Below are 14,210 nucleotides of genomic sequence, written 5' to 3'. Positions count from 1 at the left end.
GTAGTTAATGCTGCTCAATGTGAAAGCACGCAGGTGATGGAGATTTACCGCTGATTACAGAACCGGCTTCACTGATAAGATGCGCATTAAATATCGCATGCGATTTATCGTGCAGCCCTAGTTTTAGTTGTAACACACCAGTTGACAAACATTGCAATATCTTAAATAGTTTTTATTTGCATTTGCATGAATCATAAAAAATTTTAATGTGTTATTACAGCTCTATCATCTAAGACGGAGAAGACAACAGAAGACACTCTGCCTCAGAATAGATTCTCTGGCTGAAATCTGAGAAAACTGGTCCAGACTATACCAAACGCAAGCCATGGCTGCCATAATTACAGTAAAACTACAAAACTACTGAGATTCCTGCACTACAGCCCAACTTTTTCTCACCAGTTGTGATGGCCAACACTGTTGCTACTCTGGTGGTCCAAACTGAACTCTTACCTTCTCAGACATCCTCCTCCCGCTCTCCCTTTCCTTCCCTCCTCCCCTCCGTAGAGGATGGAGAGGAGGATGGAGAGAAGGGAGAAGAAGAGGGCAAAGAGTCAGGAACCGTCGGGCTCACAGGTGACATTGTGACATCGTCAACACCCCCTGTTGCAACAGTGGCTCAAAACCCAGAGCATCCATTCCAGTGTTTGGACTGTGGGAAGAGTTTTAAGTGGTCATCCAGACTGGCACATCATCAGAGAAGCCATAACAATGAGAGGCCATATCGCTGTAACCTTTGCCCTAAGGCCTTTAAAGGCTCATCTGCCCTACTATACCACCAGAGGTGAGAGGTCAACTGATTCTACATATGGGTTGACATGCACGGTCACAAAATCTTGAATATTGTGTATTGTATAATGTATAAAGATGTGATTCCTTGGTGACTTTTTTTTTGTTATGTTATATGCTGTTTACCACAAGTTCCTTAATAAAATTGCTTTGTGTGTTGTTTAAGGTCTCATTCTGGAGAGAAACCTTATAAGTGTGATGACTGTGGTAAAGCATTCAAACGCTCTTCTCTTCTGCAGGTGAGGCTGTCTTTATGATTCAGATTCAGATTTATAGGTTAATCTTCATATGAGTTCCACCTCAAAATAAAATGAAAGAATCAATTATCAATGTATTTATTAAAAAGAAAAGTGAATAGATAAGCCTAAATATATTTTCTATTTGACAAAAGTAGACATATTTAAAATGGTTTAATTCAGCTGTCCAGTGCTGAACTGTACTATCTATCTATCTATATATACATATACATATACAATACCTATTCAAAGTATTTTTAACTCCTTTGACAAATGGCTAAAGAAAAGCAATTAGTAAATGCTCCATAAAAATACCATTTATATGTTTCATTTAAAAATGATGCATCAGTTTTTTTCTTCTAATCTAGTTGCCTAATAAACCTGGCATAAACCTCTTTGTGCCATTTTTGTGGAAACTGATGTATTGTTTTAGGATTCTTTGATTAATAGAACAAAAGAACAGTGTTTATTTGAAATAGAATTAGTAATAATGTAACGTACTTTTTAGTTTAATTTACTTTTTAGTTTAGTTTTAGTTTAATAGAAACTTTAGTTTAGTAAAAGTTTTTGATACAATTGTAGCAACTTGATTTACCTACTGTCGCGATGGTTTTTATATCCAGATTCATCGCAGTGTGCATACAGGCCTTCGCACTTTCCAGTGCTCCTACTGCCCTCTGACCTTCAAATGGAGCTCACACTACCAGTATCACCTCCGCCAGCACACTGGTGAATGTCCGTACCCATGTGACAGCTGCTCCAAAGCCTTCAAGAACTCCAGCAGCCTGCGTCGCCATAAGAACGTACACCTGGGCTTCAAACCTTACATCTGTGATGTCTGCAGTAAAGCCTTCAGTCAGTCTACTAATCTGCGACAGCACATGCGCATTCATACGGGTGAACGTCCGTATGTCTGTGGGGATTGTGGGCGCAGCTTCACACATTCATCCAACTTGGCGCTGCATCGCATCTCTCACATAGAAGGAAAGGGAAGAAGTGCTGGGAAGCCTGGAGGGGCCAGTTCAGGGTCAGCAACTCGAGAGATGGAGGTGGTGCTGACAGAGGATTTGAACACTGTTGGGATGAGCATTTCTGAAATGGTTGGACTTGTGGGTGGACAGGAAGGAGGGGTCGGACAGGTGTTCCTGTCTCATGATACGTCCTCACCTGCTAACTCAGGTACAGCCAATCAGAATATCCTGCCACAGCTGACACTCACACCCACTTCCTCCGCTGTCACAGACACAGAGCATATCCACATGAGCAAGACCGACATAGGGGCTAGTGTTTTGCTATTTAGTTGTGGCAGCTGTAATGAGACATTTTCAACACAGAGTCACCTTGAGGAGCATCAGACTCTACATCTAGATAGCCTTGGCCCAGCAGGTGGTGGAGGGGTTGCTACAGAAAATAGCACAGAGGCTGAGGGAGGTGGAGTGTCACTGGTGGGGGCTACACCATTGTTGGCAGACTTTGAAGAGGTTGTTGAAACCACCACAATTGCAGATAGTGGGCAGACTTCAGAGTTACTTAGTCTGGATGCCGTTAGAAATGAGTCGGGGCAGGCACAGTATGATCTTCCGCAGACCTTCGCTGCGTCTGTGAACCAGATGTCCACTGATACCAGTGTGCCAACTGCACAAGCTACACCAGAATGTGCCTACTGTGGGAAGAGTTTCAAGACCAGCAGCGGACTGACCAGACACGTGGCTCAGGTGAGACCAAGAAACTCTTCTGGTGAACAGAGAATTTTAAGAAACAAACCTCCGTTTCTCATTATCTCTTTCTTTTCAAGGCCCATCCTCTTGCTCTATCTGAGTCACGTTCTCAGTTCAACTGCTCGGCATGTGACCGCTCCTTCCCTCTGCTCTCCTCTCTGCTCAACCACCAGCACTCCCACACTCCTGAGCAAAGGCTGCTTGCTGAGGCAGAGGCAGAAGCAGAGATCGTCTGCCCCTCTCTCTCACTGCCACTGCCCTCCTTAAAGAGAGGGGGAGAAGATGGAGAGAGAGAGATCCATGTCAGTCTGATTGCTGTTACTGAGGAGGGAGAGGGACGAGATGTGAAGCCATCTGCCAAAGCATCAGGAAAGGGAGCCAGGAGAGGTGGAGGTAGCAAGACATCTGCCACAAATAACGGTAAGAGTGCTACAGTGGATGCTAAACGATTTGTTTGGTTTATATTCAAAATCTGGCATCTCTGATTGTCAGGTTTCATTGTTCTTATTTATTATACTGTGTTATTATACTATGCTATTTATTGTCAAGCTTTTGATATATGAAGACCTTACATTACCTTACATGGTATAATAAACACCCATTTAAAACGAGACTTTTGCACACACAATGTAACTCACATATTCACCTCACGGCTGTATTTCTCTCTTCATTCCCTACAGAGAGGCCATATCGCTGCTCTGAATGTGGGAAGTCATTCAAAGGTTCATCAGGACTTAGGTACCACATGAGAGACCACACTGGGGAGAGACCGTATCGATGCACAGAGTGTGGCAAGAGCTTCAAAAGGTCCTCACTGCTCTCCATACACCAAAGGGTAAACACAGCTTCTTGTCAAATTGACATTTTGATTTGTTTTTGCGTAAGAGCAGTTTGAAAAAACTGATTCATTGCATTATTAAATCAATGTAATGTATTGCATTATTAAATCGATGTAATGTATTAACTTATTAATATTCATGGGCTGATCCAGTTCAGAAGTTCAGCTCACCAACTGCAGTAGTTAACAGCACACTAAAGGAAAGCTTACCAGTGACTTGTATTTCAGTTTGTATCTCGTACAAAGCTATGTGGCACATGAGTCATAACAACTGCACTCATAATACTTTATTATGCTTTTATGGTGCTTTTGTGAATGGAAAATGGCCAGTGCAGCTTTGTTTATGAATGACAGAATTTTAATATTTTGAATTTTAACATTTTATTCATTTTGTTCATGTTTTCTAAATTTGCTGTAAACCAAGATAATATTAAAACATCTTGAAAACTGTTCTCAACCCTTCTAGGTCCACACAGGTGTGCGGGCTTTTCAGTGCCCCTACTGTCCACTGACCTTTAAGTGGAGCTCACACTACCAGTACCATCTTCGCCAGCACACCGGTGAGCGGCCATATGTATGTCAGGAATGTGGCAAGTCTTTCAAGAACACCAGCTGTCTCCGTCGCCACAGTCAGCTCCATTCTGGCCTACGTCCACACACTTGCTCTGTGTGTGGTAAGGCTTTCTCTCAGACCTCCAACCTCAAACAGCATGAACGGACACACTCTGGAGAAAGGCCCTTTCAGTGCTCCCAGTGCCACAAGAGCTTCACCCACTCATCCAATCTGCAGCTGCACCTACGCACACACTCCTCACGCAAGGACTTCAAGTGCCAACACTGCGGAAAAGAGTTTGTCATGATCTCCTACCTGCAGAGGCACTTGAGAACTCACAGTTCTGGGGGTGCAGTAGCGTGTACGAAGGAAGCAGGAAAGGTGGCTAAAGGTAGTGGGGCTTCAGAGACAGCAACGCTAAATTTAAACTTGAATGTACCTGGAGGGCTTACCTCATTGTTTCCCACTGATAGCAATTCCACATTAATTCTTTCACCCCCAAATCTGGACATACCTCCAAACACATCACAGAACTATTTTATGATCCAGACGACTTCAGGGTTGCAACTGATCCCACTATCCAATCCCACGCCAACACAGCCAGCCCCTCCTCCTCCACCCCCACCCCCACAGCCACAGAATTTCCTGCTTCTTCAGTGCCAGTCCAACAATGGAAACCAGTGTAGTCTTATCCTGGTTCCTACAGCATCCAGTACAAACACTCTTCTGGCAGCACCCCAAACACAAATCCAGCAATTTCAACCAGTTCAGACACAGCAGAGATTTATTTTGACCAATAATAATGCTCCCCTCATTACTGCCCAGCCTCAAAGCACATCGACGATTGCTCGTCCCATTTTAGGCAGCCTCGGTCGCAGCAGGAAGGGAGGAACCAGGCATGGACGAAAGCCTAAAGCTGCTACCCAAAAATCCCCCCCTACAGTTCAAACCACACCAGTTAAGCAACCGTTAATGTTATCAGCTGCAACTTCCACATCTACCACAATATCCAGTGCCACTTCTGCTGCTTCTTTAAAGACAGAGTTCCCACAGCTTATTGCTGACAGTCCACCAGCTGTGTCACCTGTCAGCACTAGCCAAGTACCTGAAAGCTCTTCAGTTCCTGCAGTTAGCATCATGTCAACAAACAGTTCCCCCATGTTGAGCAGTGATCTTGAGAGTGTTCCAGTTGAAGAGAAAGCTGTCGAAGAAATCTCAAGGGAGCACTTTGTTCTGTGCCTAAAGAAAGAAATGGAGAATGGAGGACAGGGGGATGGGATGGAGGGAGGGAATGATGCTGGGCAGTCTTATGTCTTGCAGATTGAAGGTGAGGGCCAGCAAGAAGAGGGAGGGAATAGTGAGGGAGGAGAGAAGTCATATGTCCTACGGTTTCAGACAGAGGGAGAATGCGAAGGAGATGCAGGAAAAGAGAAGGCAGAAATGGTCTCTCTTAACTTACTCCAAGAGTGGACCGGACAGAGTGAGGGGCATGGAGCTGCAGATGCTGAGGGAAGTGTTGAAGTAGAAAAGTCATTTGTGCTTCATTTCCAAACAGAGCCTCAGAGTGAGGAGGACATTCAGCCAAGCTCAGGCTTCATAGGAGGTCCAGGTGAGGATCTCAGCCTTTCTTGCCATCCAGGTCAAGCCTTGGTGCCTCTGGAAGGGCAGGATGTGGTTTTTGAGCTCGGTGATGAGACAAAAATAGATGGAAGCACAGGTCCAGGGGACAGTGTTCAAATGATTGCACTGATAGATGGCGAGGGCAGTGGTTCTGGAGCAAGGGGCAGTTTTAAAGGTGCTGTTGGGGCAAACTCTGGCCAAATGGAGGGAATCTTCCAGTTAGAGGGTGGAGAAGGCATTGTTATAATTGAAGTTAGCACCAGCAGTTTGAGAGAAGGTGGAATAGAGGCAGCTGATGTAGGACATACTTTAGCGGAAGGAACTGAGGACATGCATGCTAATGGTGCACGAGAGGAAGTAATGTCAGAATAGTTGAAACTCGCTGAGTCTGAGAGCATATCATCGTCAGCGATGGGACTGATTGGAACTTAAGGATAAGTATGGAGAACTCTAATAGTCAATTTGACTGGCTTTAACACAATTCACACCTCATGACACTGTTTCAAATGCAAAATTGCAGATTTGTTTACCACATATCAAAACTGGATTAATTTCAAGTAATTGTTCTGTTATTCTGAAGTGTTCCTTTTGGACTGTGATCAATGGTTTTAGAGATTAGGAAGCTGACGACAATGTTGTAGCTGTAGGACCAACACGGGACCTATGTTGAATCTTACATAAATCATTAAAGACCTGTTTGTTTCACACATAGACATCCTTAGAACACCACAGTGTCTTCTTCCTAAGCTGTTGTCCCCCCCACCCCTGAGACTGCACTTTGTGGGGATAAAGCATATTGCTTGGTAGTTACAGTTGTTCACCTGGCCCCTACAGGGAGCTATTTCACAAACCACAATCATCGAATACAGCCCAGCCAAAAAACAATGGTTTCTAAATGAAGGAAATCCCTGGTGATCTTCTACATCCTGGGTGCACTGAAAAGAGAATTTATAAAGTAATATGAAATATGAGCTATATTCAGCTATGCTGTCATGTTGACAGTGACTGTACAAAGTGAACTTTTGTAAATATGTTTACTGTTTGTTTTCATTCTTAATATTGCTACTAGATGACAATTACCAATAAAAATAGGTATGAATGACCGTATTTGTGTTTGCTGTTTAACTTATTTCTCAGTTTAAATATATATTAATTTGACTTCATATGTAGGTAAACTTGGTAAGATTTCATGGATAAAGTTAATCTTTCCATTTGATATTGCAGCAAATCATTATTTTACAGACAGAGATAAGCTCTGCTATATTTAAGACCTTTTTTCTTAAAATATAGATTTAACGCGCACATGTGTAACGCCACACGATGCGTCAAATCCATACAGGACGCATGCGTTCTAGCGTCGAAAGATTAAACCATTACGTGCGCATCCACTACGCATTTTGCGCAGAGTCGTATTCCCGGATGAGGATTGGTTGAAATTACATTCCATGCAGGAAGACAACGTTGAATCCTTAAATCCCTCAAACACGGCAAGTAACATCGACTGGAGAAGAGGGCATTACCTTGCGTTTAAAGCACTCACGGCGTCTCTAATATTTGGGTAAGTAGTTCACGCATGCTCTTTATATTACAGCCATAGACTGAGTTTTAGAAGGCGGTGTTTACCATATAAGGGATTAAAAAAGCGTGATGACGGAGCAAGCTAACGGTACAGCATGGCATGCTACTATAAACGTTAAATGCTTCTTGGATAGCTGCTCAGTCGGAAAGACATACACAAGCCATAAGTTTTTTTTGTTTTTTTTTTCATAAATGTCTGAGATGTAATGCAATATAATATGCTCATGAGGCAATCGTACATAAACCACAAGTCTATCACGTTAAACTTGTCCCTATTTGCATGTCCTGAGAGAATTTTTTTTTTTTTGCAATTACATTCTCTAATTTAAAATATCGAATTGAGTGAATTCAAATTTCCTTATGTTAATTAAATGTTTTCATTTTTTATTTAACCCTTTTTTTTGATAATGTCTCAGGTAAGATGGTCAGGTTGGACCTTGGTGATGTAGTTCTGCGCAGGATGCAGGATAAGGACATTGATGCTGTAAAGGCTCTCATCAAGGTGCGATTCAACATCACATCCCTCATGGGCTATGTAGGGCCATACAGGGCCAATATTGAAGAAGTTTGTTGAGTTTTTCTTTTTATGGCCTCCTCTCATTCTATCTTTGTTTGCAGGAAGGATGTGAGGGAACGGAGAACCGCCTGATTCTTTACCTTCTGACTCGTTCGTTCGCTCTTCTCATGCTGGCCATCCTCTCCTCCATCCTCCGCTGTGTGCTGAACTCTTTTATCATGGCCTTGGTCACTCCCGTCTTCATCTTCATTATCTACCTCAAACTCACCATACCGCGGTCGGTGGGCATCTTGGGCTCCAGCAGGCCATACTGGGACTACATGGGCAGCTGTTACCATGCAGACACCAAGCCAGATCTACCCAATCCTCACACTGGCAGAGCCAAACTGGAGAAAACCAGACAGCGTAAAAAACCCAAAGAAAAGGAGAAGGACAAGACGAACGAGAGAGAACAGGTGGATGAGGATGAGCTGAAGGAGAGGGCGAAGGTTGCTGGAGAGGTGTGGGTGGCGGACTCTGATGGGGATATTATGGGATGCGTGGCTAGAGACGGTTGGAGTCGGGACGGTGTATGCAGGATCTGCAGGCTGGTGGTTCAGAGTTGGTACCGCAGAGAGGGACTGGGCAGACTGCTGGTGCAGGGACTGGAGTCCAGAACAAAGCAGAGTGGCATACGGCGGGTCTATGCCCATGTGCCATTTCCATCCAAAGTGGGAGAAGCTTTCTTCAGGAGGCTGGGTTATCGCCTGCAGGGTGAGACTGCAGGGACTGAAGGAGAGGATGATGATTATGAAGAGCCAGAGAAGGGTTGTTTGGGTTTCCCTTTAACTAAAGTGTTTGTTAAGGATCTATAAGACACATTGAAACAAGAACGAAAGGCTTTATTTGCTAGAGAAGGCAACACATAATTTAAGGACTATTCTGGGTTCAATACACATTAAGCTCAATAAACATGGTGTAATGTTAATGGTGACCGCAACAAATAATTTTTGAGATTTAAAATAAAAAAAGGAAATAATTTTTTTAACTTGTGTATGATTTGTGCTGTAATTCTGTTTAAATAATAATTTTACAGCCTTTCATAGTTTATGGAGTTATATTGTCATGGCAGTGAAGTTGTAAAATTAAGTAACATGCATATTGTTTACATCTTGTGGCTATACTTTTGAAACAGTGAGTATTTTAGTGTTTACTGAGTATTTTACCATTGGCTCCATTGTAAGTGCCTTACTGTAACCCAGATTTTTGCTTTTTTTTTTTTAAGTCATGAAACAGAAGTAGCGACATCTTTTCTTCTGTATTACAATGTATATCCGAGTGTAACAGATCGAAAATGAAAACATTTAGGGGACTTGTTAGTTCCTTTTGAATAGGATTACTTCACAATTAAAACCATAACATGCATTTAGAAAATGGATCGTGTAATGTCAACTTTAAAGACATTTCAACTTGTCCCTTGTTTTTTGTGGTAATCAGCATTATGTGCTGTTGATTGAGCTTAACTCATCTTAAATCTGGAATATTCCTTTAAAAAAAGCTTCGATTTCCGATTCTTAAAAGGATTAGTGCTTTTTCACATTGTCCCAGTGAACCACTGACACCAGGAACCTCTCTGGCTTTGCCACTATACATAACATCTTATAAAAATCACTTATATTGTTGCGTAAGAGCATTTTAATGTTTTTGAACATTACAGAAATCATCTCTGGGTTTCAAAGCCTGAGCCATGAAGCTGTTAGATAAGCCTAAGGCTGAAAGGACAATCAGTCATCTGACTTATTGTTTATAGCATGGATTTTTTAAAGAAATGGACAAAGATAGTGATCTACATGTGTTTATCTTATTTATTCATCTTATTTATCATGTTGTATTTATGAGTGAATTTGAGGGTTTTTGTGAAAACATTTTGTATGTTTCCCTTGACTGCCGATGAATAAGCTTTTTTAAAGTATAAATAAAAGTTTTGTCCCTCAGGTTTCTCATGCCATTCAATTATGCTAAAAACTCTTTTAATTAAGCAGTGTACTAGTGAATGTATATGTCCTCCGTGTGGACCTTTTGATGTGTTTCTACCAAGCATGGTTATCTCTTTTTCTGCTTCACTGATCTTTCTGTACCAATATATCTGTGGTTTTGCTGCACTGAAATGCTCTGATAGATTTTACCAGAAGCAAACCTAGGAACAACACGATACAAACTCATTGCAAATTGAGTTCAATCTCTCATATCCAGCCTGTTTGCTTTAAATTTGCTGCAAAAGGCATTGCAAGTACAGTTAATTCCCGTATGCTGCTCTAAATTTGTGTGGGTGGATACAGTTTAGTGATGCTGGAGTGTATTTGAAACTAAGAGCTGCTCATGCTGTGTGGTTAGCTTAAAACACCAGCTATACCTTAACCACTCACACTACTACCCAACAGCACCTAAGGCTGTCATTCACCACCGGATGTTTATACAGTTCACTGTGTGGTTGAGTTGATGCTCACCTGCAACAGAAAGCTGCACTGTCACTGTTAAGGCTTTCACTACTAACTTACCCAAAACATTTAACTATTGTTGAGAAACCACACTCTTGTGAAAAAGGACACTTTAGCATACTTTTAAAAAGAATGCTTATGGTAACAATAGAATATACTGAAGTGCAAACTGAATGCAATGTTTTCAGACACTTGACTACATATTAATTGCAACTAAACGTAAATGTATTATAGTTTCAATTTATATTAAATGCAGTCAGCTGAATGTTTGAGGGCTTTTTGACTCCCATAAGTTAGGGGTAGGGCTAGTTCACCTAAAAACAAAAATTCTGTCATCATTTACTCACCCCCCACTTGTTACTATCTTGGATTAGATTGATTCTTCTGTTCAGGACGGAAGATATTTTGAAGAATGCTGAAGGTAGCCAGTAACTCAAGGGCTACCGTCAACTGTTTGGTTACCAACATTCTTCAAAATATCTGCTTTTGTTTTCAACAGAAGAAATAAAATCATACAGATTGGGAAGTAGAGGGTGAGTACAGAATTGATGACAGAATTTTAACTCTATTTTGAACAATTTAGAATGTTGAACTCTATTTTTAGTACATTTTACATGTAATTTAATAATTACCTACTAAAACTTAAATTTAGTATGTTTAAAATATATAAACTTTAAATGTAATCACTACAGTTAAAATTACAATCAAGTACTTTACATGTGCTTTAGTATGTTAGACAATACGTCAAAACAAGTGCACTTATTTAATGAATGCCAAAAGATTATTAAAACAATCATTTAAAATGTACTTTAAAGTAAAACTTTATGTTCATGGTCATGAAAGTGTACTATGTATATTTAAATGACCTTTTTCATTAATTTTATATTATCTTTAAGTTCAGTTTTTTTATATATACAGTATATACTTTTTTAATAGTTGAAGTATATTACAAGTGTACATTCAATACAATCAAGCACACTTATATCTGCAATCTGGGACTTTTACCTATTAAAGCTAAAGAGATTACGGAACTAACTAAACAACTTAAAGTAGTAAACGTGCTAAATATGTAGGCCTGTTGTACTCATTTTGCTGGTTTTGGTATTACTTTCCTGTAGCCAGTATTATGCATGTCTAGGTTTAAATACAGTTTCAGGATGATTTGAATTTCTACCTGAAACTTTTTACGTTTTATCAGACCTCTTCAGTGTACTCACATTGAGGTATATAAATGAATCCACTACTAGAAGAACCCTTAACCCCATTTTTTCCTCAGACAGTGTCGAGTCTTTGTCATGCACAACTCGAATGTAAAAACCTGTTTTTGTACCAGCCACTAACTTTTCATGGGCTGCAATTATGTTAGTCAACTAATGAGCACAATTACTTCATCTTTCCTTTTGGTAGCTTTGCAAGTCATAGTGGCGGGTTTGTTGTGGAGGAGCTTTTGTTATAATGTACAGAGCTGCTCAGGCAATTGAACACCTGCTACTATATCCCTCTAACCGATGTGTAACTATTATTGTCTCCAGGAAACAGATGTGAGTTCATGACTCTGGAAAGTAAGTGTGTTTGGAGTTGTGGTTGATTTTGTCTGCACGATGGGCTTCTCTGTCTGTGTGTGTGTGTGTGTATGTTTGCGCGTGTAGGTGGGTGCGTTTCGGAAAATATGACTTGACGTTTCCGGCCATGATTCGATTCATTTGTTGTGCCCCTTGACACTATATAGTGGTCTTCATTATAAGCAAAAAAACAAGAAAGTGGGCTTTGGGTCACCTGTGAGAACCAAATGTTAAAAACTCTGTCCCCATTTACTCACTATCATGATGTTCTTTCTCCTGCGGAACACAAAAGAAGATGTTTTGAAGAATGTTTTTGTCTGTTCAATGAATGTCAATACACTCCTAAAAATAAAGGTTCTTTATTGGCATCTATGATTCAAGGAAGATCCTTTAACATTGAATCTTTTCATTGGGTCTTTATATAGTGGAAAAAGGTTCTTTAGATTTTTAAAATGCTCTTCACACTAAGAACAATTGTCACTGCAAGGTTCTTTGGGGGAACCAAAAACAGTTATTTGCTCCCTATTTTTGAGAGTGTAGGGTCCAAAACAATATTGGACCCCATTGGCTTTCATACACTAAAAAATGCTGGGTTGTTTCAACCCAACTTTGCGTCAAATATGGACTAACCCAACCGTTGGGTTATATTTTTACATAAAATTTTTGACCCAAAAGTTGGGTTAGTCCATATTTGACGCAAAGTTGGGTTGAAACAAACCAGCATTTTTTAGAGTGTAGTATGGGAAAAAAACACCAAGACATTCTTCAATTAGAAGAACATTATTTTATGCTCCAAAGAAGTAAGAAAGTCATAAATTAAATTACATAAGAGTAAATAATGACAGAATTATGATTTTTTGGTGAACTGGCCATTTATAACAATTACACTCTAAAAAATGCTGGGTTAAATACAACCCAGTGCTGGGTAAAATAGAGACAAACTCAACAATTGGGCTGTTTTGACCCAGCGGTTGGGTTAAATGTTTAACCCAACCTTCTGGGTAGTAACCCAACCGCTGGGTCAAAACAACCCAATTGCTGGGTTTGTCCCTATTTTACCCAGCACTGGGTTGTTTTTATCATGTGTGCATATCATAAGATTTATATTTGTCTTAAACAAAAGTCTAGTCTTTTTTTGACAACGCACATCAAAACAAATAATTTGCAGTAAAAAAAATCATGAGAATCAGCTTTAACGGGAGCAGGACCTACAGTATATTCTTTTCTCTGTTTTCCCATGTTATACACACATAGCGCATTGTGGTAAGACCTCAGAAAGACTTGTGGTCGGAAGGTAAATCATGGGAGCAGACAGATCTCTTCCAGATGTTCGAATTCAGACATACACACACATACACTTGAGAGGGAGCTCATTGGGGAGCGGTGATTTCCCTGGCCGCAGAGTGCATGAGAGGGTGAAGTCGAGTGATTGGAGACAGACAAACACACAGGATGCCAACTTTAAAGTCACCAGGAAAGAGCCAAAGACAGTTGCAGACAGCAACAAATTAACAAGCGTGCTGTAGATCCTAAACCAGGCAGATTCGCCGGTCCTTTTTGCTACCTGTGCGTTGGTTTGTGAGAGTGTTTTTGGAAAAACCGTATGAGAAGGTGTCTCCAGGGGTTGTGGTGACCTGTAGTAAAACAACCCCCCCCCCTTTTTTTGTATTCCCTGTGGGAAAAACTACACAAGTGGAAAGGGTGCGGATGGAGAAAATCTGAGCAAGACAGAGAAGGTATATGGGAGTGTTTGGGTTGTTTTTTTGGATTTGTGTGGGAAAAATGAAGTGGAGGCTTCCCTGACTGGGTGCAGGAGATCTGGAAATTTCCAACTGGCTTTGGTTATGTTGTTGGCAGCAATTTCTGACGCACATTCTGAAGCAAGAAGGTTAGAAAACACGTCAAACGCTCAAGAGACTAGTATGCGGTTAGGACAAGGTCAAGTGCTATTGTATAAACTTGGAAAAGTAATAAACAGTTTAAAAAATTGAGAAATGCTTGCATCCATTTATCTATTATGCCATCCAATTCACAATCTATAATGTTTGGTTTACACTGTCTTTTGTCTGTGCAACAAAGACTGTAAGTCTTTTACATATCTCTTTAAATATCACACGCACAGGTTATTGAGCCGTGTCGATGTTTAAATGCACCTCAGCCCTCCCTAACAGGTTTGAAAACCACTGTCACCCAATCAGGCACCCTCTTTCTTACAGCTATATGATCATGTCATAGGTTTTCTATACCTCCCTCTTCCTCAACCCATTTTTAAACTCTCACTGACTTTCGCTTGACTAAATGAGTTAGCTAGTTTCAACTTTCGGA

General features: G+C 40.8%; 2 protein-coding genes across 2 annotated transcripts in view; both read left to right on the top strand.

Annotated features, from left to right (window-relative positions):
- Positions 1–6,854, top strand: part of znf628 (zinc finger protein 628) — a 12,399-nt gene extending 5,545 nt beyond the window's left edge. Inside the window, exons 2-7 of the mRNA XM_016466346.1 lie at positions 221–781; positions 953–1,025; positions 1,646–2,737; positions 2,818–3,160; positions 3,421–3,575; positions 4,045–6,854. Of these exons, the coding sequence (XP_016321832.1) occupies positions 405–781; positions 953–1,025; positions 1,646–2,737; positions 2,818–3,160; positions 3,421–3,575; positions 4,045–6,123 (4,119 nt within the window). The 5' untranslated portion in view covers positions 221–404 and the 3' untranslated portion in view covers positions 6,124–6,854. The remainder of the gene's footprint in view (positions 1–220; positions 782–952; positions 1,026–1,645; positions 2,738–2,817; positions 3,161–3,420; positions 3,576–4,044) is intronic.
- Positions 6,855–7,163: 309 nt separating this feature from the next.
- LOC107672977 (N-acetyltransferase 14-like) lies at positions 7,164–8,819 on the top strand. Its single transcript, XM_016466373.1, has 3 exons — positions 7,164–7,309; positions 7,746–7,831; positions 7,948–8,819. The coding sequence occupies exons 2-3, from the start codon at positions 7,751–7,753 to the stop codon at positions 8,698–8,700; spliced, it is 834 nt and encodes a 277-aa protein (XP_016321859.1). The 5' UTR covers positions 7,164–7,309; positions 7,746–7,750; the 3' UTR covers positions 8,701–8,819.
- Positions 8,820–14,210: the final 5,391 nt, after the last annotated feature.

Source organism: Sinocyclocheilus anshuiensis, unplaced genomic scaffold (genome assembly GCF_001515605.1).
Source record: "Sinocyclocheilus anshuiensis isolate Anshui unplaced genomic scaffold, SAMN03320099.WGS_v1.1 scaffold248, whole genome shotgun sequence".
NCBI lineage: Eukaryota > Metazoa > Chordata > Actinopteri > Cypriniformes > Cyprinidae > Sinocyclocheilus > Sinocyclocheilus anshuiensis.
Note: the sequence above shows the minus strand (reverse complement) of the source record. Positions and strands in the feature narration are given on the sequence as shown.